Source organism: Pistacia vera, unplaced genomic scaffold (assembly GCF_008641045.1).
Source record: "Pistacia vera cultivar Batoury unplaced genomic scaffold, PisVer_v2 Contig566, whole genome shotgun sequence".
Lineage (NCBI taxonomy): Eukaryota > Viridiplantae > Streptophyta > Magnoliopsida > Sapindales > Anacardiaceae > Pistacia > Pistacia vera.
This window is the reverse complement of record NW_022196408.1, coordinates 352,548-376,345: the sequence shown is the minus strand read 5'-3', so window position 1 is coordinate 376,345 and position 23,798 is coordinate 352,548. Positions and strand designations below refer to the sequence as shown.

Here is a 23,798-nt window from a genome sequence, read left to right as displayed (position 1 = left end):
AAACGTAGTATTACTTTTAATTTATAGTTTCTGATGAAAGATAACAAAACTCAGGGCGATGGAAGCTCTATTAAGTACAACATTTGTATTAAACTGAATTAAAATGTCTTCTACTATGAAAACTGACAAGTGGAAGTTCTAGTTTCGAAACAGCTGAAAGCAAAACCTGAATTCTTAAATTGCAGGTTGTCTTCCAAAAAGTGCAGCTCAACGTACGCTGATGATTGCTGGACTAAAATGTAATGGTACATTTGATCCTTGTAATGAAAAAGAATAATTATTACTCCATAAATGCCTGTTTAAGAAAGCTCCCTCCAAATAATATTGAAAAATGTTATCTTTATAAAGACTTATATAAAAAGGGTTACAAAGTAACATTATCTAAAAGAAAAAAATAAAGAAAAAATAGAAAAAGAGAGAGAAAGAGAGAAATCATGAAAATCAAGAGTGAGGATTGTCTTTGTGTGTCCTATTTATATGTGTCTTTGTAAAATTAGCATTACTCGATAATATTTACTGCAATTATTCAAAGTTAAGGGAGAACTACATTGGCCGTCTTTTCAATTAACCTCAGGTATGGATTATGTGTAGCAAAAATCAAAATGATAAGTGACCAAGACAGTTAAACCATCCAAGTATAAAATTTCAGCTATTCTCATTTCATCAAAATTAAGCTTAGCAATTTATGGATGAGTTTAAGCATAAAAAAGAGAGGGCATTTCAAAGTCAGGAAGCTTAATTTATCTGTGTCCAGTAGCAGCTAAAGCAAAGCAAGTAAAAAGAAGAAGGGGTGGAATTAGCTTGTTGAACATGGGCGAGAAAAATAAAATGACAAACACAAAGATCAATTCCTTGCAAACAAGTTAGTGAAACTCACGAGCATGTTCCCATGTCAACTCAATCATTGTTTCTTTTACTGTTGGCTGGGGTATTTTGCTCTGTAAGCATCTTCAACACATTGACCAATGCTCGCAACCGATCCCATATGTTCAAGCCATAAAGTGCTTCTACAAGTGATTCCTGAAAATCGAAGCCATTCTCTGCAGTAGGATACTACAATTGGAGAGCAAAAACAGAAGTTTAGATTAATAAAAGCATGATTAGAAAGTTTATGTAGTAAAAGCTTTACAAGCTGACCTGAATGGGCTTTGGAATCTTAGTTTTGATGTATGGCCACCACCTATCCTCGACAACTGCTTTGACAAGACAGCAGGCCCGTAATCCCTCTATACCAGCAAATCGTCCAAATCCACTATCTTTCACACCACCAAATGGTAGGGACTGGAAAAAGGTAACTTTAGTTTAGTAATCTACTAGTCAACTTTTTGTAATTTCGTTTAAATATCACATTAATACTAAATTTATAGTTTCTTATAGAAAAAAAAAAAAAAAAATACATGCACAGAAACCTGTGAAGGCAGAAAACAATTTATGGCTTTTGTACAGACCGACCATAAGCAAATAAAGTAATAACTATGATCAGATCAACAAATTCAAATCCTAAAAGAACTTAAGTGAACAATGCTCGTAAGAGTTTTCTCATTTAAGGCTTCATTCATTAGGATTGCATCCTTTCCAATGCATTTTATCTATTTTCCTGATCATAGATTTAATTTTGACATATAGTTTAGCTCAGTCACAAAGTAAAGAGAGCCTGCATTCATACGTTCTCTTTTAAAACAAGAACTTCTATCAACTGAGATTAAGCTACTCAAAATAAAGAGAGCATTTAATTACCTGACACATATAAGTTGCTGCAAAATCATTAATGGCAGCAAACCCGCAATGTATCTGGGAAGCTATCTCTTTGGCACGGCGCTGATTGCCAGAGAAAACAGCACAGCCAAGCCCAAATCTTGAATCATTTGCGAGTTCAACAGCCTCTTCATCTGTGCTAAATTTCATTATTGGCATTATTGGTCCAAAAGTCTGCACAATACACAAATATCACATAAACTAAAATCACATCTTTATGATAACCTTCAAAAAAAATCCTCTATATGTGAAATGCTATACACAATTTTCAAATTAAACTACTAAGAAAATTCAAGCTGAGTGTTGAGTAAAACATGACAGAATGACATTTGCTACCTCTTCTTGCATTAACCTCATTGTGTGGTTAACGTTCACAATCACAGTAGGAGGGAAATACTGATCAACTGCATCATCACCTAAATTGCCAAAACTTCCACGAGCAGCAATATCTGCCCCTTTCTCTATAGCATCATCCACAAGGGCTTGAAGCTTATCAGAATGCTCTAGCAAGCATATGGCTCCCATATCATACTTTCCACCTCTTGGTGGACCCTGAAAAAGATTATATAATAATAAAACTCTAGTCCTATAGGAAATGGATTTTCTGGGCATACAACTGGTACATATTGAAATTCAATTTCCACATAAAAAATCTATAGAGAATATGTTGCAGCCACAGGCAAAAGTAACTCCACATGAAATGTATAAGAGGTGATGCACTTACTGCTAACACAGACTTCACTATTTTTGTTACTTGACTGAGAAATGAAGGATAAATGTTCTTATGGACATAAAATCTTTCTGCCCCAGCACAATTCTGCCCACTAGATTGAAGAGCAGCCCTGACAGCGATTTGAGCAACCTAAATCAATTAAAGCAGTAAGGATCGGAGGAATTAGAAATAAAAGTTAAATTGTCAATCACAAATTTAAGTCACTATCTCAACAGTAGTTGAAAACATCCAAGTCAACAAGACATCAAGAAAGAGTAGAAAGTCTTCATACATGAGCCACGTCTACATCATCACACACAATAAAAGGATCTTTTCCACCAAGCTCAAGTGTAACTGGGGTGAGCGTCGCAGCAGCATTTTTCATTATCTGCAGGGAGAAAAAAACATGATAAGCAAGAAATACTGAATAGTACAGTTGCTTCTCTATCTGTTGGCAAAATATGAATAAAATATCTCTTCCGAATAAGATGTCCACTTCCAAGTTATTATGTTAGAAGGTTAAGTGAGATAACAGCAACTTACAGAACAAAACTGATATTTGTGCTTACAAATTATTAGAGTGGGAAGTAAAAAATTTTAATCTGCTTTATAAATGCTCATGTAAACATTAAGAGATCATAATATAAGAACACAAATTGAAAATTCTGTTCTGTAAATGGTTTCAAAAACTAAGAACATAAAAAATACAATTCTGCTTGGATACCAAGAGGATCATACCATCTTACCGACACCAGGTGATCCAACAAAAATGATTTTATCAACTGATGACACTAATGCTTCCCCGGTTTCGGCAAACCTAGCAAGAAGCGTCCATTTAATGCCAGATATACAATATTGACCTCAGTGAGTATAAGAAACTCGGAAAAATGCATACCCTGTTATTATATCGACCAGATTTTCAGGAGCACCAACAGCAGCTAGAGCTGCTTGAATAATACGAAAGTAGAAGCATCCAGACCAACTTGCATTTTCAGAAACCTACAGTTACAAGCATATGGTAACATGTAAAAATGGCTAACTTGGATAGGAGGTGCTGAATGATCTCCAGGATATGAAACATGATACATAAATGAGATGAATAGAAATAAATGCAGCTGGATTAGTTTCTACCCAATATACAAGGTACTAGATGTGATGATTAATGTTGTATTTGGTCCAAAATTGAATACCTTAATAACAATGCTATTCCCTGAAAACACTGCTGCCAGCATTGGATTAAAGATATTGTGGAAAGGATAATTCCATGAGACAATGGCGCCTATAACACCAAGTGGATGAAACTCCACTTTTGCTTTCTTGTGAATCATTGACCTCCCAGAAGACCTATAGTCATACCATAATGTAGAAGATAAAAAATTCAGTATTAATAGCAATCAAGAGAAGTAGAGCTTGCTAGTTTGAGATTACTAGGAAGTTATTTGTATTTTCATAAAAAGAAAATGGATATATGGTAACATTGTTGGCATTACTGATAACACACACATCTTGACCAATGCTAACACTAGAGATTAATAGAAAAAATTTAGATCACTATGTATCATAAAACTGGCTGAAACTAAGACAGAAAGTAGATTACCATTAGCATTTCATACAGACTTATGACAAAACAACTTTTGCTTATTCCCTCAGGATGGAGATAAGAAAAAAAAATAATAATAACTAAAGATAGAAGGAAGTACCGATATTCAGGCTTTAGCCACTTCTCACCCTCTGAAAGAAGCCAAGTTATCTTCTCACAAGTTGTCATTATTTCTCCCAAAGAGGCATCCACCATTGTCTTTCCAGTATCACGTGAAGAAACTCTAATCATAATGATAAATGAATTAGGGCATACAACACTCCTTAACTAGTTTTCCAGTAAGAATGAAAAAGAAACAAACTAATCCTTTAACCACATCCACAAAAGAACTGTGGCCTTACTCGCATATAAGCTCTTGGTGTTCAATAATATACTTCAAAAGTATCCGCAAAAACTGACGCCTTTGCTTGAAGCTACTTTTTGCCCATATTTTTTGAGCCTTCCTCGCCTGTGCCACACGCTCCTCAACCTGCAGGTATATATTAGATAGTTGGACAATAAACAAACACAAACATATTTATGGAAACTTATAAAGGCAGTATTTATATAGGTAAGCTATATAAATGGTCAAACAGATAGAAATCATTTGTCTCTGAGGCTAGCTATAAACAACTTCAAGGAAACAGGACTTCAATTGAAAGAGCAGTACCCATCACAAGAAAAAAAACGACTACATATTCTCTGAATCACTAAACTTATAACAACTTTTGTACGTCTATAAACAAGAGGTGACAAAAATTACAACATGACAGGCAACAAAATCCTAAGCATGGCACCACTAACCTCAGCAGGCATCAATGCAGGGAAATCTCCCAAGTATTTCATAGTTGCAGGCTCATAGCACCGTACTTTTTTGTCTGACTGTTGTTCCCGTCCCTCGAAGGTATCTTCACAGCAAATTGCGCACAGGAAATAAGGCAATTAAATCTCTGATCTCAATAATGGAAAGTTCAATATACATAAAATAAATCAGAAATGAACTCAAAAGGACACAAGCATATTTAATTTAAAACACCTGGGAGCATCTGTTGAACTAATTAAATAATCATCACACAAAGTAAACACGAATTCATTACTAACTAGAATCAACTCATATTCATTCACATATCAAAATTTACTATAAATCCACAAACACCACTGAATTGAGAAGTGTAACAAATAAAAAGTTAGGATAACCGAAATGAGCAATTAATCCTCTAATCTCCGTTATGGAAAGTTTTGATATACAGACAGATATAGAACTGATTAAAGCATACAAGTAAAGTAAATTTGAAAGACCAGTGAACATCTATTTAATTAATTAAATAATTATTAAAAAACACAAATCTACTAACTAAACTAAAATCAATTCATATTCATTCCACATTTCTGTCAAAATAAATGAAAAATCTGACAAATAAATAATAATAAATAAAAAAAGAAGTAAAGTTAACTAAAAGCTCACGTAAATGAAACCGTTCCCCTGCGTTTGGTTGACGTCCTCCAACACTGTAACAAAATGAAAAAGTAGTTTTAAAAAACATTTCACAGAAACCAAAAAAAGCCGAGTTCGAGATAGAAAGGAGAACCGTCAGATGCGTCGACGTCGATGGAAGGAACATTAGGAGGGATAAGCATGAACAAGAATCTACATATAGCGTAAGCGAAAGCGAGGACGATCAACGACCACCAAAACTCCATCGTTTATGATGCAAAGCTAGGGGTCGAGGCTTGAGTTTCGATAGATCGGATCAATTTCAGTAGAAATATGCTTTCAATTTTTAAAGGAAGCGCAAGTGAGTAAGTGTGTGAATGTTTGTTTGTGAGGAGTTGCTGATTTTTAAATAACATAAAGAACAAGGCAAAAGGACAATAATGAAAGTCTCGTAATTGAATGTTTTATTTTGGCTTTACTAATTGAATATATAAAAGGGCGGGTCAAAGTGGGTCAAAGTTTAGATTGCTTGACCATGCAAATACAAATATACAAATACAATGTCGTATTATTTGGATAAAGAATATTTAAAGTTGAAGACTGAGGCTGTTTGGGTGGCTAATTTAGGTTTTTTTTTTTTTTTTTTTTTTAATGATTGAGGTGTTTTCATCAATTTACATGCATCTCAACTAATCTTTTAGGATCCTAAAGTTAAAGTCGGATATACCTTTCAGCCGTCATCCTGAAGAAACTCGAACTTAAAATTTTTTGAGGAATACATTTAAATAAGGGTGTGCAAAACCGGGCAAAACCATGCACATGAGCCGGTTTTGCAATTTTTGAACCGACCCGCATTTTCTATTTAGTTCGGGTAGTTGAGTAATTTTGCACACCCCTACATTTAAGAGTTCATATCCAACCACTCGGAGACCTAAGAGGGATTAATTTAGGGTAATATTGCAAGCTTAGAATTCACTTTATCAAACTTTTGTAAAGCTAATACAAAGTATCACTGTTCACTACAGTGACCCACTACTGTTAATAATTCTTAAACTCACTTGGAAGTATACAATTCAGCTCTGCTTTTGTAAGCAGATAAAGATATATATGCTTTGTGTCCAGCAATATGCTTTTCAGATTAATTTATAGGAGGGCAATGGGAAGCTTTATAGGTTTTCTTTTTATTCCTTTACAAAAGTTCATTGGTCTCTTACCAATCTCTTCAAGTCATCTTGGATTCCATTTAGTTTTGTGAAGATATATCATCAACACAAGGTTTCTAATTAATCAACTGTTTTGCGTTTGTTGGGACATTAGTGCAAATAGCTGATGTGGGTTGGATTTATTTGAGCTTAAAGGCTATATAATGCAAGGTACATTGATTATTTTCTTTCTTTTCTGCCAGATTTGTTTGCATTAATTCATGTTCAGCAAGAAAATATATGAACCTTTGCATGCAGCATTTACTTCAAGGGATAAAGAAACAAATCTCTGAAAGGATACCTAATTAAATTCATTCTTTTTCTAATATATATATTAATTCTTTAAACATTTATTGGTAGTCTCTTTTTCAAGTTATCGTATTAGCAGATTATATATCTCTTATTTTGATGAGCTTTACTTCTTTTGTTCTATAATATAATTTTAACAATTTGTATGAATTCCAAATAAAGAAGGCAGATGTAGTTTTCAAATAACCTTCATTTGCTCTGCAGAAATCAAAGGGATGGAACGCAGTAGTGGCACAAGCCATGTTGCCATTGAAATCTCAGCAGAAAATGAGGCTCTTGTAACTTCTCTGAAACAAAACATGGAAAAAGTCTCTTGTGCGGGTTGCATATGCCGTGTGAGCCCGGAAATTAGAGGGCAAAACAAAAAGGCATATGTCCCAGATAAAATTTCCATCGGTCCTCTCCACAAGGTTTTAAGTGCTAATATGGAAAATCACAAATGGCGCTACTTGTATTCACTTCTTAATCGAAGACCAAACGTGGAAGCAAGGTTAGATCGTTGTGTGCAAGCTCTGAAAGAGTTAGAGGTCAAAGCAAGATCCTGCTACACAGACAATTTAGAGCATATTAGAAGTGATGATTTTGTGAAGTTGATGTTAATCGATGGAGGCTTTATAATTGAGCTCTTTTTAAGGCATTCTGTAAAGGGTTTAAAGCGAAGGAGTGATCCCATTTTCTCCACCCCTGGATTGCTCTTTGAACTGAGGTCTGACATGATTCTACTAGAAAATCAGATACCCTTTATCATTCTTCAAAGATTATTCGAAATCGTGCCAATCCCTAAACAATGTACTCAATCCCTCACTGATCTCGCCTCTCGTTTCTTTAGAAATATGATTCCGGGAGATTATAAACTTAACCGTGAGAAGTTTAGCCAAGAGGGAAACCATTTACTTGACATGATCCGCAATTGTTTCCTCCCAACGATTCCAAGAATCAATGTAAAGAAAAATACTGCACGACAAAGTTTTCCAAGCGCAACGCAGCTGCAAGAAGATAGCGGAGTTAAGTAGAAGAGGGCGAGAACAGAAAATTTATTGGACATAAATTTTGTGAATGGAGTCCTTCAAATCCCTCCTTTGCATGTACACGTATACACAGAAACTCTCTTAAGAAATTTCATTGCATTTGAAACATCTTGTCCTTGTGAAAACACACATCATATTACTTCCTATGTCCTTCTCATGGTAAGCCTAATTCGCTCAGAAAAGGATGTGAAATTACTCAAACGCGAGGGTATTTTAAACAGCATTGAAGACGAATATGAAGATGAAAATGAAGATGATCGTTTGCAAAAGAGAGAGACGCTTTCCAAATTGTTTGACAGCCTTCGGAAGATTCCATTGAATGAGAAAGACTTCTATTATGATGGGCTCTGTGAACAAGTGCTTGGATATAAAGCACCCAGATGGTTTGTATGGTTGATGAAGAGAAAAGGGAGGAGTAATGATCCTGATCGGAAGAGGGATGTTCCCTTTCCCTTTGCTTTGATCTCTGTTGTTGCATTTTTGTTGGTTGTTCTCACCTTTTTGGGAACTCTTTTCTCTGTATTGTCATTCTTCTCGCGCCATTAGTTTTTGTGTAGTTTTATCGTGAAAATAAATAATAAAATGTTTTGCTTTTAGTCTTTCTTTAAGAAAATATGATGCATTTCTTGTTCTTTAGTTGACACTTGATACCCAATTGAATTGCTACAGTCAAAAGTCTGCCAAAGTTACACAAAGGCCCCACCCGACACATTGCCTTTGGCGAACCGAACCCGACATTATTTGGCCTCGTCGTATATGGATTATTACATAAAAGACCGAAAGATTCCTGTGTACCTAACTGTAAACTCCCCTAATTTTACACCGACAGATTTTCATCAAACACGATAATTCCAACTAAAGTCCCCATCCAACAGCTCCAAAACGTAAACACAGTACACTCGATTCCAAGGAGTCAAAACTAAGCCGCCCCACTTACATATCTCTAAAGATTTTTGTGTTCTCGGCACCCTGGTACTTCTCTCTCTCCCTGAAAGAAAAGCTCTAAGAGTTAAGACTTCGTTCCAGAGCTCAGATCAAAGACCCACAAAGAAAGAAGGAGAGATGGAAGGAGAAAGAAGAGTTGGTGTAGCGGTGGACTTCTCTCCGTGCAGCAAGAAAGCGTTAAAGTGGGCTGCGGATAACATCGTCCGTGATGGGGATCACCTTATTCTCGTTAGCGTTCAGCCCGAAGGTGGTTATGAGCAAGGCGAGACGCAGCTCTGGGGAGCCACCGGTTCACGTAATCATCTCTCTCTTCCCTTGAAAGTCATCAAAAATTTATTTTATTTTGCTTTAACTAAGATAGGCACATGAAAATTATCATTGTAAAATATGGGTATTGCAGCTTTAATTCCTCTGGCCGAGATTTCTGATCCTGCGGTTATGAAGAAATATGGAATGAAACCTGAGCCTGAAACACTGGATATTCTCAACACACTAGCTAGGACAAAAGAGGTGATTTTTTTATAAAGTTGATTTTATGATCGATGAAATAGCAAGATTTCATGACTAGTAATATTATTATTTTTTAATATTATTAAATTTTAACTAAGATTGTGAATGTGGGAAGGTGGTGGTGCTTTTGAAGATTTATTGGGGTGATCCTCGTGAGAAGATCTGTGAAGCTATTGATAAAATTCCTTTGAGCTGCCTTATTATTGGAAACAGAGGGCTTGGCAAGATCAAGAGGTTGATTTTTATCACTTTCTTGCACATAAATTTAAATTAATTTTCTTTCTTTTTAGTTTGCTCTTTCATTCTGTTTCTTCATCATATGAAGTCAATGGTTCATCCAATTGGGATTTCCTGTGCTTTCAATTGGTTAAAGTTTTGCAATATGTGGACTTTTTGAGGCCATGATGTGATTCCAGCTTATATTTTTTCTCTTACCAATAATTCTTGTTTTTTGAAAAGTAAACGTTCAGTGGAAAATTCCCACAAAACAATGGGCGGCCCAAAGTTTAGTCTGCCCTTTTAGGTCAAGTAGGAATGTATAATGAATTACCAATTAATTAACCGTCACCTTATCGCTGTCACCAAATTGACTTGCAACCAACTTTCTTTAAGGAGAAATCCTGTCTATGGTATTTCTTATTAATTTTCTTCGGTTTTGTATTTTTCAGGGCTATCATGGGCAGTGTAAGCAACTTTGTGGTGAACAATGGTTCCTGCCCTGTTACTGTAGTGAAGTTGGATCATGAAATATAGTTTCTTCTTCACCTCTACTCAAAGAATAAGTGCATTTGAGTTGGATTTCTTATGGGGGCCAGAAGTCTAATTTTGCATGTAGATGTAGAATTTGGTTGTGACTTTGGGTTGATTGGGCGAGCTTGTGGCTAATGTATTGTGTTTATATTTTATGTATGCTAGCACTTTATTCTGAGCTAAACTCATTTCCCCAGATGGAGTTTTTCTTCCTGAAACCTGAAGTTTAAGGGCCTATGTAATAATGCTTAGTTTATCAATGCCTAAGAAAAATTGGGAGTTATAGCTATGATTTCAACTATTCTCCTTTTGCTGTTGGATATTTTGATGCCTCTCCATACATATAAAGGATTAGTCAATCAAATAATGGATAGCAAATGGGTCGGTCAGAAAATTCATTAAAAATAAAATGAATTGTTTGTGTAGAATATTAATCTTGTTAACCTAGGTTTTCTCACTTCTTTTGAGTTTTTTGCTTCAAATATTGGGTCATTTATTATAATAACATTAGGGTGTTCAACGAATTTCTAGATTAATTAAGGTGAGTATAAGCTGATTTAGATAACCTAATTACTAAAAAAAAAAAAAAAAATTTATATATATATATATAGAGTATTTTCGTTCGGTTAGACTTAAATAACATAACTAAAACAATGGCTGTTTTATGAACCAGCTGCCAATCCAACTGCACCTANTTCTTTCCTTGCCCTTCCTTCCCTTAGATTTTTGAGAATGTCCTTTCTATTGTTGATTAGTTTCTTAAAAGAATTGTTCTGTACACATTCCTTCTTTTGCAAAGGGTGTACGGCCAGCTTGGCAGTAACCATATCAGGAGTTGGTGTAACTGAGGAGACACCGGGATAGGAGTATACAGTTTAAGTATTAGTTGTCATAATTTCTTCAAATAAGAAAATCTAATGGAGCATAACAAATAGGTCTCTGCAATTTTCCACATCACTAAAAAATGTGTTTCAACCATCCTATAATTCAATGGTAGCTGTAGAAGGTATCAAATTCACGCAAAGGCAATGTTAAATGTAATAAGAATGCCAGTGAGACTATTTCAAGTACTGGATTTTTATCTGCATTTCAAGACCCTTGATGCTCGAGTTTTTATCAGTTTGTAATACTTCTTCAGTTTCAATTATCGCTCTAGCTATTAGTAACTTCATTGCCATGACAGTTTGGGACTTTAAGAGAACAAAAGTCTCAAGAGCCAACTTAAAAAATATCTGAATGGCACAGTGAACAAATATTGAACTTCCAGCAGTGAAAAAACTTGAATTATTTTTTCTTAACAATTATTCATAAAAGAAAATGGCTCCTCACCTTAAGAGTGGTTAGAAATTCAAAGCTTTCGTAACAACGAACATATAAGAACCGTCTCATGCACACTGCAAATAGTTCCTCATCATAAAACATATTAGGTTGCCTTTTTGCATCGCAGTTCGATAAGTCACCAAGTTGTTGCTCCCGATGCTCTTTACTGCTCAATCCTAGACAACATTTTTTTTTTTTTATAAAACAAAAATTCTATTAAATCAAAATAAATATATATCACAGAAAGGTGTACCTATAGTCCACTTAAAAAGAAACCTATTACAATTGCTCAAGGAAACCTGAATACAAAAACATTAAATAATTCCTAAAGAATTTTTTTTCTTTTCCAATAAGAAACACAATTTATATTAGATTAGAAAAGAAGATAAAAAAAGAGAACCAGAGATCCACAACGACATCCAAAACAATCCCACTCTAGAACACTAAAACTACACAAAATTTATTCCCCAAACCAGTGTACAGCCCTGAAATAAAAGGAAAAAGATTACAAGTCCAAGAACAAATTATCCCAAACTCCATCCCATTTCAAATTAATGAAGAAAAAGGAACAGTCTTAACCTACTTGGTCATAGAAACCCAAAAAGAGGCAAAGAAATGATTCGCTCCTATAGATTATCACATCTTCCATTAAGTGTTGGCTTTCTTCCCTTTCCCAAAGCAAAAATACACTGCACAAGCAATGCTTCACAAGAACCTGAACAGACCTAAGCTATTTTGGCTACCTAGCACATCTAGCAAACAAGTTGGACACACAATGCAGCAAAAGAAGATACGACTTGAAGACTTCATTTCAACTTCACATAAAATACCATGATGCAAGACACATCTTTGGGTTCTTTCATTGATTAACTTCATTTTTAAATCTGCTTCTCAAAAAAAGAAAAGTCTTTAATTTGTTGCTGAATTTAACCCAAAATATTTTGAAGAATGAATTGTTTTTCTCAGTTCATAATTTTCAAATATAGCATCAAAAGAACGTTAGAAGCATTTGAATTGCTGAAACAGTAAATATTTTTTTACAATAATACCAAATGGACCCTTGGATTTTACAATAAAAATAAGGAAATTTTATGCACAAACATCACAGTCATTTATAGCCATGCAAAAAAAGATTTTGTTATATGATTCATTCCCTCATAACCACAAGTTTTTAACAAAATTAATGGCCTCTTCACATTTTCAACCTGGAAGCCCTTGTATATTTGGCCAAAACCTTGGCAACAAAGCTAACAATCTTGTTAGCAAATGATATATCAAATGATTAGAAGCTATTTGATGTAGAGAATCAAGAGAAACATTCAGATCTGTAGATCCATATAAGTCCTTATTGGTATAAATCAACACTAATTGGCAAACTAAAAGAGTACAAACAGAATTTGTTTCATAAATAGGGTTGCGCTTAATTAGAATGAATGATAATAAGATTTGGGTCAATCAGAAGCAAGGATCTGATAATGCTCCATTTTTTCCACATGGCTCTAGCAACCTCTCACTTCTTCCACTTCCACTCAAAACAAATCTTTGCTCATAGCAAAACAATGCAAGAAATTCTTTGCAGCTACAATCACTGAAAAGAGTAACCATGAGCACAATATCACACTATTGAAAGTTAAGCACCACACAAAAGCCCACAGCTCTTAAAACACAAGTCTACTGGTGTAGTATATGGATTTTTGGCTATAACCACAATCCTTAATCTTGTTTGAGAATGTTGGTGCATGAAATATTACCATCAAAAGAAATTGTGTGCAGTGTGAAGAGGAAAATGGAGAAGGTTTTGTTTGGTTGTAGTCACAGATAGTAGAGGGTGGAGAGACAAGATAAAGACATAGAAAAGAGAAGCTTTCTTACAAATTTCAAAAATAATATCAATATTGACATAACTTTTGGACAGTAAAATTATTCACATATCTTTAGGTATGTTTAGTCTACTTGAGTTCTCTAGCAGTAGGGGTTTTTCAAGAAAATCCAGAATTAGGTTGGCTCCAATATAATTAACCAAACTTTAGCGAATCCATGATATTTTCCCTTTTGAATATTCAGAACCTATGATATTTGTAATTGGAAAAATTCTTCAGGTACACTGTACTAGAGCACATCCAAATGGAACTCATTCCTATAAACAATGGGGATGAAATTTGCACCAGAGTAGATGCCTAAACTACTTAGGAGGCTGAAATGGAACTAGAATCTAACACATGGTTTGGCAAATTTCTTATGATGCTATGAATACCGGTTTGTTATATTAGTTAGGTTTAAGTCTGACAAGAATAATATTCTACGACAAGCTATTCATTTCCCCATTGGTAACAAATAGTTATCCCTTAAGCGGGGAATCCTATTTAAAAAACCGAGAGATTATGTTTCTACTCTTGCAAGAACCAAGATTTTGATTCATTTGGATGCAATGAAAAAAAATTCATTACTCCAAAAAAAAAGCCATCCCGTGAGTATACATGACCCCACAACCTGTATAAAGCTTATTCATTCCAAAACACATTCAAAACAACAATATTTTAAACAAACATTATTTATAAAGTAAATAAGCATTTCCATGTCAAAAAAAAAAAAAAAAATTATGCGTATAGGTTTACCATTAGCTTCCATGATCCGATGCTTTAGCAATTGTGCGAGGCATGAAACGTCGAAACGACAATCCAAGTCGAGGAACGTCACCAAACGCCCCAATCCACCATAGTGCACCCCATTCCACTCTTTAGGAAGAATGCAACTGATTGCAGCCTATGAGCACAGATTTTAATAATTCAAATTCTTAAATTTTAATTTAATTTAAAATCCGTAGTAGAGTACCTGAATAAGGATTTGGGTTTTGGCAGATGTAGAGGGGCCAACGAGCTCAAGAACATTGCCGACTCGGAGAGGAAGCCGGTGAAGCGGAGGAAGAAAAAAGAAGGGTGAGCCTTCAGTTAGAAGGCGAGATAACATTTCATCCGCACTCTCGTCCCCCTCAATCCACCCCTTCAACGCCATTGCAGGTGTTACTGAGAAAAAAACCACCCCACTTTTGTTGATTAAAAATAGAGTGAAAAGAATTTCGGTCATGAGTTTTGGAGTGACTTGATTGTTGTGGAATACATTATTTTGGCGGACACTTGTTTTAGAGTTAAAGACTTTTTCCCACCAAAAAATGGCGCACTGATGTTTCCCACCCTCATACTTTTAAAACACTAGTTTAATACCCGAAGCAGAAATCCATTAGTAATTTACGATGTGAAGAAGGGTAAGATGGTAAAAAGATAGTTATAAGTGAGAGTAGAATCGTCATTCCATCTGAAATCAGATTTTAAAAATAAAATGTGAGGAATTGTAGGGCTGGGAATATGACATGTGGCCGAGGCAGTTGACTTTGGCAAGGAAAACGGATAGCCAAAGGCAAAATGATAGAGCCATCGAAGATTGCGTACCGAATCTGTGCACCGAATGACGTGATAAAATCTTGACCGTTAATTAATATTAACTGATAATAAATCAATGGTTAGGATTTTGTTACGTTATTCAGTGCACAGATTCGGTGCACAACCTTCGGTGGCTGTAGCATTACTCTATGCAAAAGACATATCACTTGTTGCGTGTTCTGAAAGAGGCGACGTTTGTGTTTTCTGCTGACGAACTTCGCCCTGTTTCTGGCGATTCTGGCAGTTGTTTTCGGCGACGTTTGAGTGTTAATGGCGCCTTACACTGACGGGTTAGACTGGTGGTTGGCGAGTTTGGAGTTTTGGCTCGGTTAAAGGTGTTGTCAACAACGTTTTGGGTTGTTGTGGCGGAGTTTCTTCAGCAAACGACGAGGGTTTGAAGCGACTTCATAGTGGTTTTGTTTTGTTACTTTGGTTTCTACGTTGTTGATTTGGTTAAAGGTTTTGTGAAATTTGAAGTGTTCTTCTTTTACCCTTTTGTTTCGTTGCTAAGAAAACGGAAGAAAATAGCATGCAAGAAAAGAGATTTCTGAATTTTAAATACTCCAGAAATTCACCTTTAAAAAAAAAAAAAAAAAAATCCAATTTTGGATAATCTGTGTTCAAGATGTTAGATTTCAATTTTTTATTATTATTATTATTTTTTTGGTTATATTTATTATGTATTATGTTTCTTGTTTTCTCTGTTTGGTTGCAGAGAAACTGAAAAAAAAAAAAAGAAAATGAAAGAACTTTTGAATGTTTGTTGAGTGCTTTTCACAATAGCGGTTCATGACTAGCTTCTTCTTAACAAAACTAACAACAATGGAGATTTACATATTATGCTTTGAATGTGTGTTGAATGGTTTTAATTGTTATGTGTTTTTGGATTCAGGAATTCTGAGACTGCAATACTCCGGTTGGGTTCAAATGAGAATAAAAAATCATCGTCGCCAGAGAAGGAAGATTGATACTATACCACGAGAGGATTAGTGGGTGGTGATGAGAATGGCAAGGTTCCTATAGGTACCAACAATGGAGAGGATAATAAATTGGTTGTTTGGCCGAAGCTGTATATTACTTTGTCGAACACAGAGAAAGAGAAGGATTTTTTAACCATGAAAGGGTGTAAGCGTCCTCAAAGGCCTAAAAAGAGAGCTAAGATTATTCAAAGAAGTTTACTTGTAAGTTTCGCAAGCACTTTGTGCATTTGGTTTTGGTGGTGTTAAGCAGTAAGTTGTATATTAAGCAGTTAAGCAGTAAGTTGTATGTTAAGCTGCAAGTTGTATAGCTGTGTTAATTATTAACCATAGTTAGTTGAGTGCAACTAGTTGGGTTAGTTAGCAGCAGTTATTGTATAAAAGATTTGTAAAAGGCATTATACAGAATAATAGAACAATATATTTTTCCCCAAAATGCTTCTTCTTCGATTGCTCTCATCATATTCAACATGGTATCAGAGTAACAAATTTTCTGCAAAATCAGGGTCAATCAAACTCGAATTTCACTTTGATTAAGCTCAAATTTCACTTTGATTAAGTTCAAAGGAGCTTGCAATTCTTACCGTTCCTCAGATTCAGCTCATCTTCTTCTAGCTTCAGCTCATCTTCTTCTGTTCCAGTTCTTGTCATTCTTCAGCTTCAGCTCGTCTTCTTCCAGCTTAAGCTCGTCTTCTTTAAGTTTCAATTTGTCTCTCTGAAGCTTCAATCTTGCTGATCTGATTATGGCATCTTCGACTGAAGAATGTGTAATTCTTTCAATTGACTCCAATTCTCCCCTTTATGTTCACTCCTCAGATACACCTGGTTCTGTCTTAGTCTCTGAGCAGCTACAAGGTATTGAGCATTACGGGATATGGAATAGGGCAATGACTATCTCCTTGTGTGCGAAAAATAAGCTAGGTTTTGTCAATGGAACCTACACAAGGACCTCTATTCACTCTCAATTAGTGTCATAATGGGAACGATGTAATTCATTGGTGCTTGTGTGGATATTCAACTCTGTATCAAATGAAATTTTCAACGGGATTGTTTACTCAATCGATGCTTCTCAAGTTTGGCAAGACTTGAAAGAGCAATATCATAAGGTTAATGGAACTCGAATCTTTGGTCTTCACCGAGAAATTGCCAATCTCACGCAAGGAACAAACACTGTGGCAGTATACTACAACAAACTTAAGTCCCTTTGGGACGAATTGGATTCACTAGTAAGCCTACCTACACCAGACAGTGTTTCTACAAAAGCATTTCTTGAGCACATTAATCAGTAGAAGTTGTTACAATTTTTAATAGGCTTAAATGACTCATATTCTATGGTGAGGAGTCAAATTCTACTTATGAATCCATTGCCAAGTGTTAAACAAGCATACTCAGTTGTGAATCAGGATGAAAGTCAAAAAATTCTCAATGGTATGAATGTTAATTCGGAAGTCTCCACTGCCCTCTATGCTCAGAATAATAACAAAGGACAGAATTCAGGTAAGAGGTATAAGGGTAAAAAGCCCTATATTGAATGCAAATATTGCCACTTGCCTGGTCACAAACGAGAGAATTGCTACAAGTTGAATGGGTATCCTGCAGATTACCAATTCACAAAGAGCAGAACAAATTCTAAAACAAAAGTTGCTGCGAATCAAGTGACTATGCAAAGTCCAATTTCGGAATCATCAGATGTTGGAAATGGTTTAGGATTTTTGTCTCATTCAGGATCGTTACAGTGGCAAGTTGAGGGGGATTGGTAAGCATAACCAAGGTCTACACCTTCTTGATCCAACTTCCAAAATTTCTTCAAGTTTGAATTCAGTTTTTACAGATGTAAGTGGGGTGTTAAGTAGTAAGTTGTATATTAAGCAGTTAAGCAGTAAGTTGTATGTTAAGCTATAAGTTGTATAGCTGTGTTAATTATAAACCATAGTTAGTTGAGTGTAGTTAGTTGGGTTAGTTAGCAGCAGTTATTGTATAAAAGATTTGTAAAAGGCATTATACAGAATAACAGAACAATATATTTTTCCCCAAAATGCTTCTTCTTCGATTGCTCTCAACATATTCAACAGGTGGGTGGCAGTTGGTGAGTCCTGGTGCTTGGTTGACTGATATGTGCCAAGAGAGGTATGAAGTTAGGGAAAAGAAGAGCTCTAAGAAGGTAATTCAATCTTCTTGCACTGATTTGTTATCGTCTTGTCGCCAAACGCTCAATTGGTATCTAAATATATCAATGCTATTTGTTCAATTGGTATCTCTAAACATCAATGCTATTCGCTCAATTGGTATCTATAAACATCGATGCTAATTGTTTCTATTGGTGTCTCCAAACGTCGATGCTAATCGTTTCAATTGGCATCTGAAATCATTGTATGTTTATTTTTAGATACTGATCTAACGGATGACACCGACAAGTAGTTTTGTTTTGTTTTGGTACAATTTTGTTTCGGTACAATTTTGTTTCTGTTTCTGGTTGCAAAGATGATTGATGAGTAAGACTTGTGTGTGTTGTAGAGACCAAGAGGATTGAAAGTCATGGGGAGTGTGGAGAATGATTCAGAATGAGGAAGGTTTGTACAAGTTGTAGAAGCAGTGGCGCCACTTTGCTTTCGAAAATTTTGGAAATTTGTATTGTGATATGAGTGCATGGGTTTATATTTATATTTGTATTAGAGAAATGGAAGAGATTAGAGCTAGGCATTTGGGACCGGGTCCAAAAACCTAGCCCAAAAACCCAATCCTAGGACTGGTCCCAAAACCGGACCAGGCCTAAGGAAGAGGGTCTGGTCCCTCCACTGGGCCCTCCTTCAAGGCCCGGGCCTGGGACCAGTCCCAAGCCTGGGCCCAGACCCTTTTAATTTTTTTCTTTTTAGTCTCTTGTATAATTACATAAAACCCCTTATAAATTTTGAAATAAACATAAATTATAGGGGTTAAAAAGAAGTTTTACAAAATAAAAAAAAATTTACTTAAACCCCCAACCCCCCCCACCCACCCCCCCCCCCCCCCTTTTACACTATAATAACCCCCAAATCTCTCATTTTTTCCATACCACTCAATTTCTCATTTTTTCCACACCACTCAATCTCTCATTCTCTCAATCTCTTTACCCTCTACTCCAAATCTCCAATCAAATTCTCATTCAATTTATATTTATATTTATAATTTATTCATATTATTTATTTATTTATATTTTTCTATTTTTCAATATCATCTCTTATTTTTTTCATTTTAATTATTTATTATTTTATCATAATTTCATAATGGATTCTTGAAAATGATGCATTTGAAGGATCATCCCCAAATAAGTTTTACTTTCCATCCACCGTAGAAATGGAAGGGTTCAATCTATTTTCACCTTTTCCTCTAGAGGCAGCAACTGCAATTCCACAACCATATTCGGCCGGGACGAGGTGTAGTCAAACACAGCTACGAGTCAACGGGCACGGGCATTGTAACGCCCACATTGAGGTATGTAATTCATTTATGCCCTTAATTTTGGTTGTTTTAAGGTAGAAGATTGGAAATTTGGAAGTGCAGACTTCGCCATGGCAATGAACTCTCTGCCCAAAATTGAGTTCTTAAAATGCAGGCTTCGCCGCGGCAAAGAAGAAATTTCGCCGCAGCGACGTATGCTTTGGAATGCTTCGCCGAGGCGAAGAAAAAGTTTCGCTGGGGCAAAAAGCTGGTTGGAATTCTTGAAAAAATTCTAGACAAACTTCCTCAAGGGTAAAATGACCTTTCTGCCCCTAATTAGTTGTAAATGTGAAGAGTGAAAAGTAAGGAAATTTTATGGAGAATGCAATGGTAATAAGGGCATTTTTGTAATTGACTAAAGGGCAAAGATGGAATTTCTAAGAAAGTGTAAGGGAAAAATGGGAAAGTATGCATATTAATATGAGATATTAAGGGTTCATGAATTTAAACCCTATCATTCTCCAAACCTCACACGCCACCTTCACTCTCAAATTCTCTCAATTCCTTCATCAAATTTCCAAGGTAATTTAGGGGACTTTTGATTGGATTTTGGTAGAGATTCAATCCTAAGCATCCAAAGGTAAGAATTCTTGCAAATAGATATGAGATTAATTTTTGAAGTGTTGAATTCTTATAGTTTTTTAGCTTAGGGTTTTAGAGAAAGAGGAAGTCTACCAAAGAGAGAGAGATTCTAGTGGAATTACTCAAGTTCAAGGTAAGTAAATTCAACCCTAACCCTTGATTGAGCAATAAAAGGGTAGAGCTTTTCTTATATGAATTTATATGCTTGAGATTGGTTAATGGAATTGTTGATGAATTTGATGATGATTCATGATTGGATTTCCACCATGAGAAGTGATGGTTGTGTTGATAGAAATTGATGGAAGTTTGAGTGAGCTGAGAAAGAATTTAAGTAGATTTATGGAGTGTATTTTCCTGGCTAGGTTTGAAGTTGATTTTAGAGAATTATGCTATAAATTTTGGTAGCTAGAAAAAGAGATAGAAGAGTAGCTAAGTTAGGGCTTGTTTGTGCATACAAAGTGTTTGATGAAATTTCATAAAGAAGTGCATGTATGAGTATGTTGATTTATCTTTTTGATATGAGGTTGTAGATGGTAGAGAAAGTAGAGAATGACATGTTTACATGCCATATTGCATCCTTGCATTTAATCAAGAATTGAGAAAGAATAATAAGAAAGTCCATCTACATGCATACATGCATATAAGCACACTAAAGAATAAAGAGAAAGAAAGAAAAGAAATTGAACACTAACTTCTAAAAGAAAGATAAGAGAAAAGAAAGGTTGTTGCGATGGGGAACTCGTGAGTGATAAGAAAAAGAATATCCCCACACGCACGCCGCCTTTAGTGAGCGGCCTGATAAGAAGAAGAATTTGTACAGTCCGTGAGAGTGCATGTGGATGAAGGCTATACCCAGAAGAATATACCTACATGCACGCCACCTTTAGAGAGCAGCCTAAGAAGAAGAAGAATTTGTACAGTCCGTAAGAGTGCATGTAGATGAGGACTGTACTCACTCACACAGCCAGGGTTCCAAATCCATGCCTCAACCAAGTCCGATCGACAAATAGAAAGAAAGAAAGAATAGAAAAAAAAAAAAAAAAGAACAAAAAGAAAGAAGAGAAATAGAAAGAGAGAAACACAAAAAAGAAAGAAAAACAGAATAAGAAAAAGAAAAGTAGCAAGAAGAATGCACGTCCTATGCATTTGTGCAGCATTTCTATGCATGATATCATGATAGTAAAGTAGTGAGAAGGTAGAATAAGGAAAGAACGGAGAGAATTAGAAAGAAAGAGCAAAGAGAACTAGAAATAGAGGAAGAACAAAAAGAGAACAAAGAAAGAACTGAGAATAAGAGAAAAGTGCGATGTAAAGAAAGAATTCGGAATTTGAACAACGGAGATAGAAGATTAGCATAGCGGATTTACTTACTAAGCAACTAGTGCTCACCCCGTTGTTTTCAATGTTTTTGCAGGAAATAGGTGAGTAGCGGTTGGATGGGACTTCGAGAAGCAGAGGGGAATGGCACTACTAACCACTATATTTTGAGATTATGTATATGATACTTTCGTTGTTGTAAAGAATTTAGTATATAAAAGTAAAGAAATTTTTGGCCCACTATTTTGTTCTTAAAGACATATATTGTTTTTTTTTTTTTTTATGATATTTTTAGTGATTTCATATTATATTTCCCAAGTATACTAGTTAGAAAGAGTTACTACAGGCATAGCTCAACCCCTCCGACAGTCAAAGAGGGTCGTGTCCGATGTATGGCGACACTTCACCAAATCAAAACGGCCAAAGACAAATGGGGAGGGGGAAGACTCGTGTGGGGTATGTAATTTCTATGGAACCATTATTGGCGCTGAGAAGGGGACTTCGACAATGCGACGACACTTGGAGAAGAAGCACCCCCGAATAATGCAGTTGCCCTGTACATCTTCAACCGGATCAGATAGGCAAATTCAAACTCAACTTAATTTTAATCCACAATCCTCAACCCTCTCAACATGGTAATACAATGCACATGTTGCACGAGAGGAAATAGCAAGATTCATAGTTGCTACGGACTCTCCCATTTGTTTATCTGAAAATCCTTATTTTATTCACATGATTAAAATTGCATTTTGTCCAGCATATACCCCTATTAGTAGAAGTACAAGTAGAAGAGATATACTAAAACTTTATAACAAAATAAATAATAAACTTAAAAACGAATTTCAAAATTTTAGAAATATATCTATTGCACTTACATCAAACATATGGGCTTGTAGATCAAAAACCGATTTTTTAACTGTCATAGTACATTTCTTAGATCATAATTAGGGTTTACAACAAAAATTGATGGGTTTTAAACCATTATATGAAAAACATAGTGCTGACACTATTTATTTTACAATTCTTGAAGTTTTGCAAGAATATCTATTAACTGATAGAGTTGTAGCACTAACGTTTGATAATGCTGCTGTTAACACTGCGACAATCTCTTTATTTGAAAAGAGATTGGATCTGCATGGTCAAGGCAATTTTTTTTCACCAAAGATGTGCTTGCCACATCATCAATTTGATTGTTAAAGCATGTTTAGATGTTATACATTCGAAGATGGAGAAGGTGCGTGTGGCTATCGGATTTATCGTTGGCGGTAGCAATAAAAGATGGCAGGAGTACGTCAAATATTGTAGGCAAAAGGACCCACCGATTCGACCTTTGAAGTTATGTACGAACATGCCTATCTGTTGGAACTCCACCTACTTGTTGTTGGAAAAAGCTTTGCCAACCGCAAAACAAAATACAGATTTCGTCAACCAGAAGCACTATCCAGAGGAAGTTGTCAGCTATGATGATTAGGCGGTTTGTGAACTTTTTTATTCATTTCTTAAAAATTTTTATGATTCTACTAATACATTAAGTGGTATTTATTATCCGACTACTAATTTAGTTTTAGATATTTTACTTCAAATTGCTAAAACTTTTGCTAAATATAGATATAATGACGTTTTAAGGGAAATTGTTTCAAAGATGGAAGAAAAATACTAGAAATATTGGTTAGATATTCCATTCTTATATGGATTAGGCCTTGTTGTAGATCCTAGGTTTAAATTACACGTAGTTAACTGTATAATTACTGAGTTAGGCCAGCATTTAGAACATGATTATACGTCTTATTTGACTGACTTTAAGCAAAAATTGGAAAGCTTTTTTTCTTTATATGAGAATAGGTACAATGGAAGTGGAAGTGGAACGTTCAGGAGAGACGATCAAGACCCTAATGCAGACCTCCATCAAGGATCGAGCAAGTGGACGTATATGGAACATGGCGGAAGTAGCAGCTCCAGCTCATACATACATGGACCAAATGAGCTGAATCACTACCTACAAGTAGACCTGTCCTACATGACGATGAAAGAGAAACGTGACATGGATATTATTCAATGGTGGAACCAACATGAAAGTCGATTCCCCACTGTAGCCCGAATGGGACGTGACATTTTATCTATGTTGGTTTCTACAATTGCATCCAAGTCAACATTTTCAACGAGTGGTCGGATTGTTAAAGACTGAAGATATTCTTTAACCAATGAGATGATTGAAGTGATAACGTGTTTACGGGATTGGACTCATGCAGAAAGAAGACTACAACAGCACCCTGAAGATCTCGAACTACTCGAACTCTTTAGGAATACATATTTTAATGATTTAATAATGTTGACGATGAAGATGAATAATTTAATAAAAAAAAATTATTTAATTGTTTATTTGTGAAGCGTGAATGTGTGAATATTACATTTATGTTAAAATTAACTATTAATTTATTTATTAATTTATTATTTTTAAAATTA

At 35.3% G+C, this 23,798-nt stretch overlaps 4 protein-coding genes and 1 pseudogene across 4 annotated transcripts; 3 read left to right on the top strand and 2 right to left on the bottom strand.

Moving 5' to 3' along the window:
• Nucleotides 1–575: 575 nt before the first annotated feature.
• LOC116108488 (aldehyde dehydrogenase 22A1) lies at nucleotides 576–5,904 on the bottom strand. The gene is made up of 14 exons (XM_031394733.1): nucleotides 5,636–5,904; nucleotides 5,512–5,555; nucleotides 4,851–4,961; nucleotides 4,409–4,536; nucleotides 4,168–4,290; nucleotides 3,658–3,811; nucleotides 3,363–3,466; nucleotides 3,206–3,284; nucleotides 2,760–2,855; nucleotides 2,480–2,617; nucleotides 2,092–2,307; nucleotides 1,738–1,929; nucleotides 1,138–1,281; nucleotides 576–1,053 (listed from the first exon to the last, which is right to left on the bottom strand). The coding sequence occupies exons 1-14, from the start codon at nucleotides 5,745–5,747 to the stop codon at nucleotides 898–900; spliced, it is 1,797 nt and encodes a 598-aa protein (XP_031250593.1). The 5' UTR covers nucleotides 5,748–5,904; the 3' UTR covers nucleotides 576–897.
• An 844-nt stretch (nucleotides 5,905–6,748) lies between these two features.
• Nucleotides 6,749–8,582, top strand: LOC116108599 (UPF0481 protein At3g47200-like). The gene is given in 2 exon segments (XM_031394841.1): nucleotides 6,749–6,854; nucleotides 7,197–8,582. Coding segments are annotated over 2 exon segments (1,377 nt in total). The 5' UTR covers nucleotides 6,749–6,847; the 3' UTR covers nucleotides 8,567–8,582.
• A 340-nt stretch (nucleotides 8,583–8,922) lies between these two features.
• On the top strand, nucleotides 8,923–10,523 carry LOC116108558 (universal stress protein PHOS32). Its single transcript, XM_031394796.1, has 4 exons — nucleotides 8,923–9,260; nucleotides 9,366–9,475; nucleotides 9,591–9,709; nucleotides 10,144–10,523. The coding sequence occupies exons 1-4, from the start codon at nucleotides 9,083–9,085 to the stop codon at nucleotides 10,226–10,228; spliced, it is 492 nt and encodes a 163-aa protein (XP_031250656.1). The 5' UTR covers nucleotides 8,923–9,082; the 3' UTR covers nucleotides 10,229–10,523.
• Nucleotides 10,524–11,283: 760 nt separating this feature from the next.
• On the bottom strand, nucleotides 11,284–14,557 carry LOC116108487 (DNA repair protein XRCC2 homolog). The gene is made up of 4 exons (XM_031394732.1): nucleotides 14,378–14,557; nucleotides 14,161–14,308; nucleotides 11,555–11,721; nucleotides 11,284–11,457 (listed from the first exon to the last, which is right to left on the bottom strand). The coding sequence occupies exons 1-4, from the start codon at nucleotides 14,555–14,557 to the stop codon at nucleotides 11,284–11,286; spliced, it is 669 nt and encodes a 222-aa protein (XP_031250592.1).
• Nucleotides 14,558–15,252: 695 nt separating this feature from the next.
• On the top strand, nucleotides 15,253–18,524 carry LOC116108486 (annotated as a pseudogene).
• Nucleotides 18,525–23,798: the final 5,274 nt, after the last annotated feature.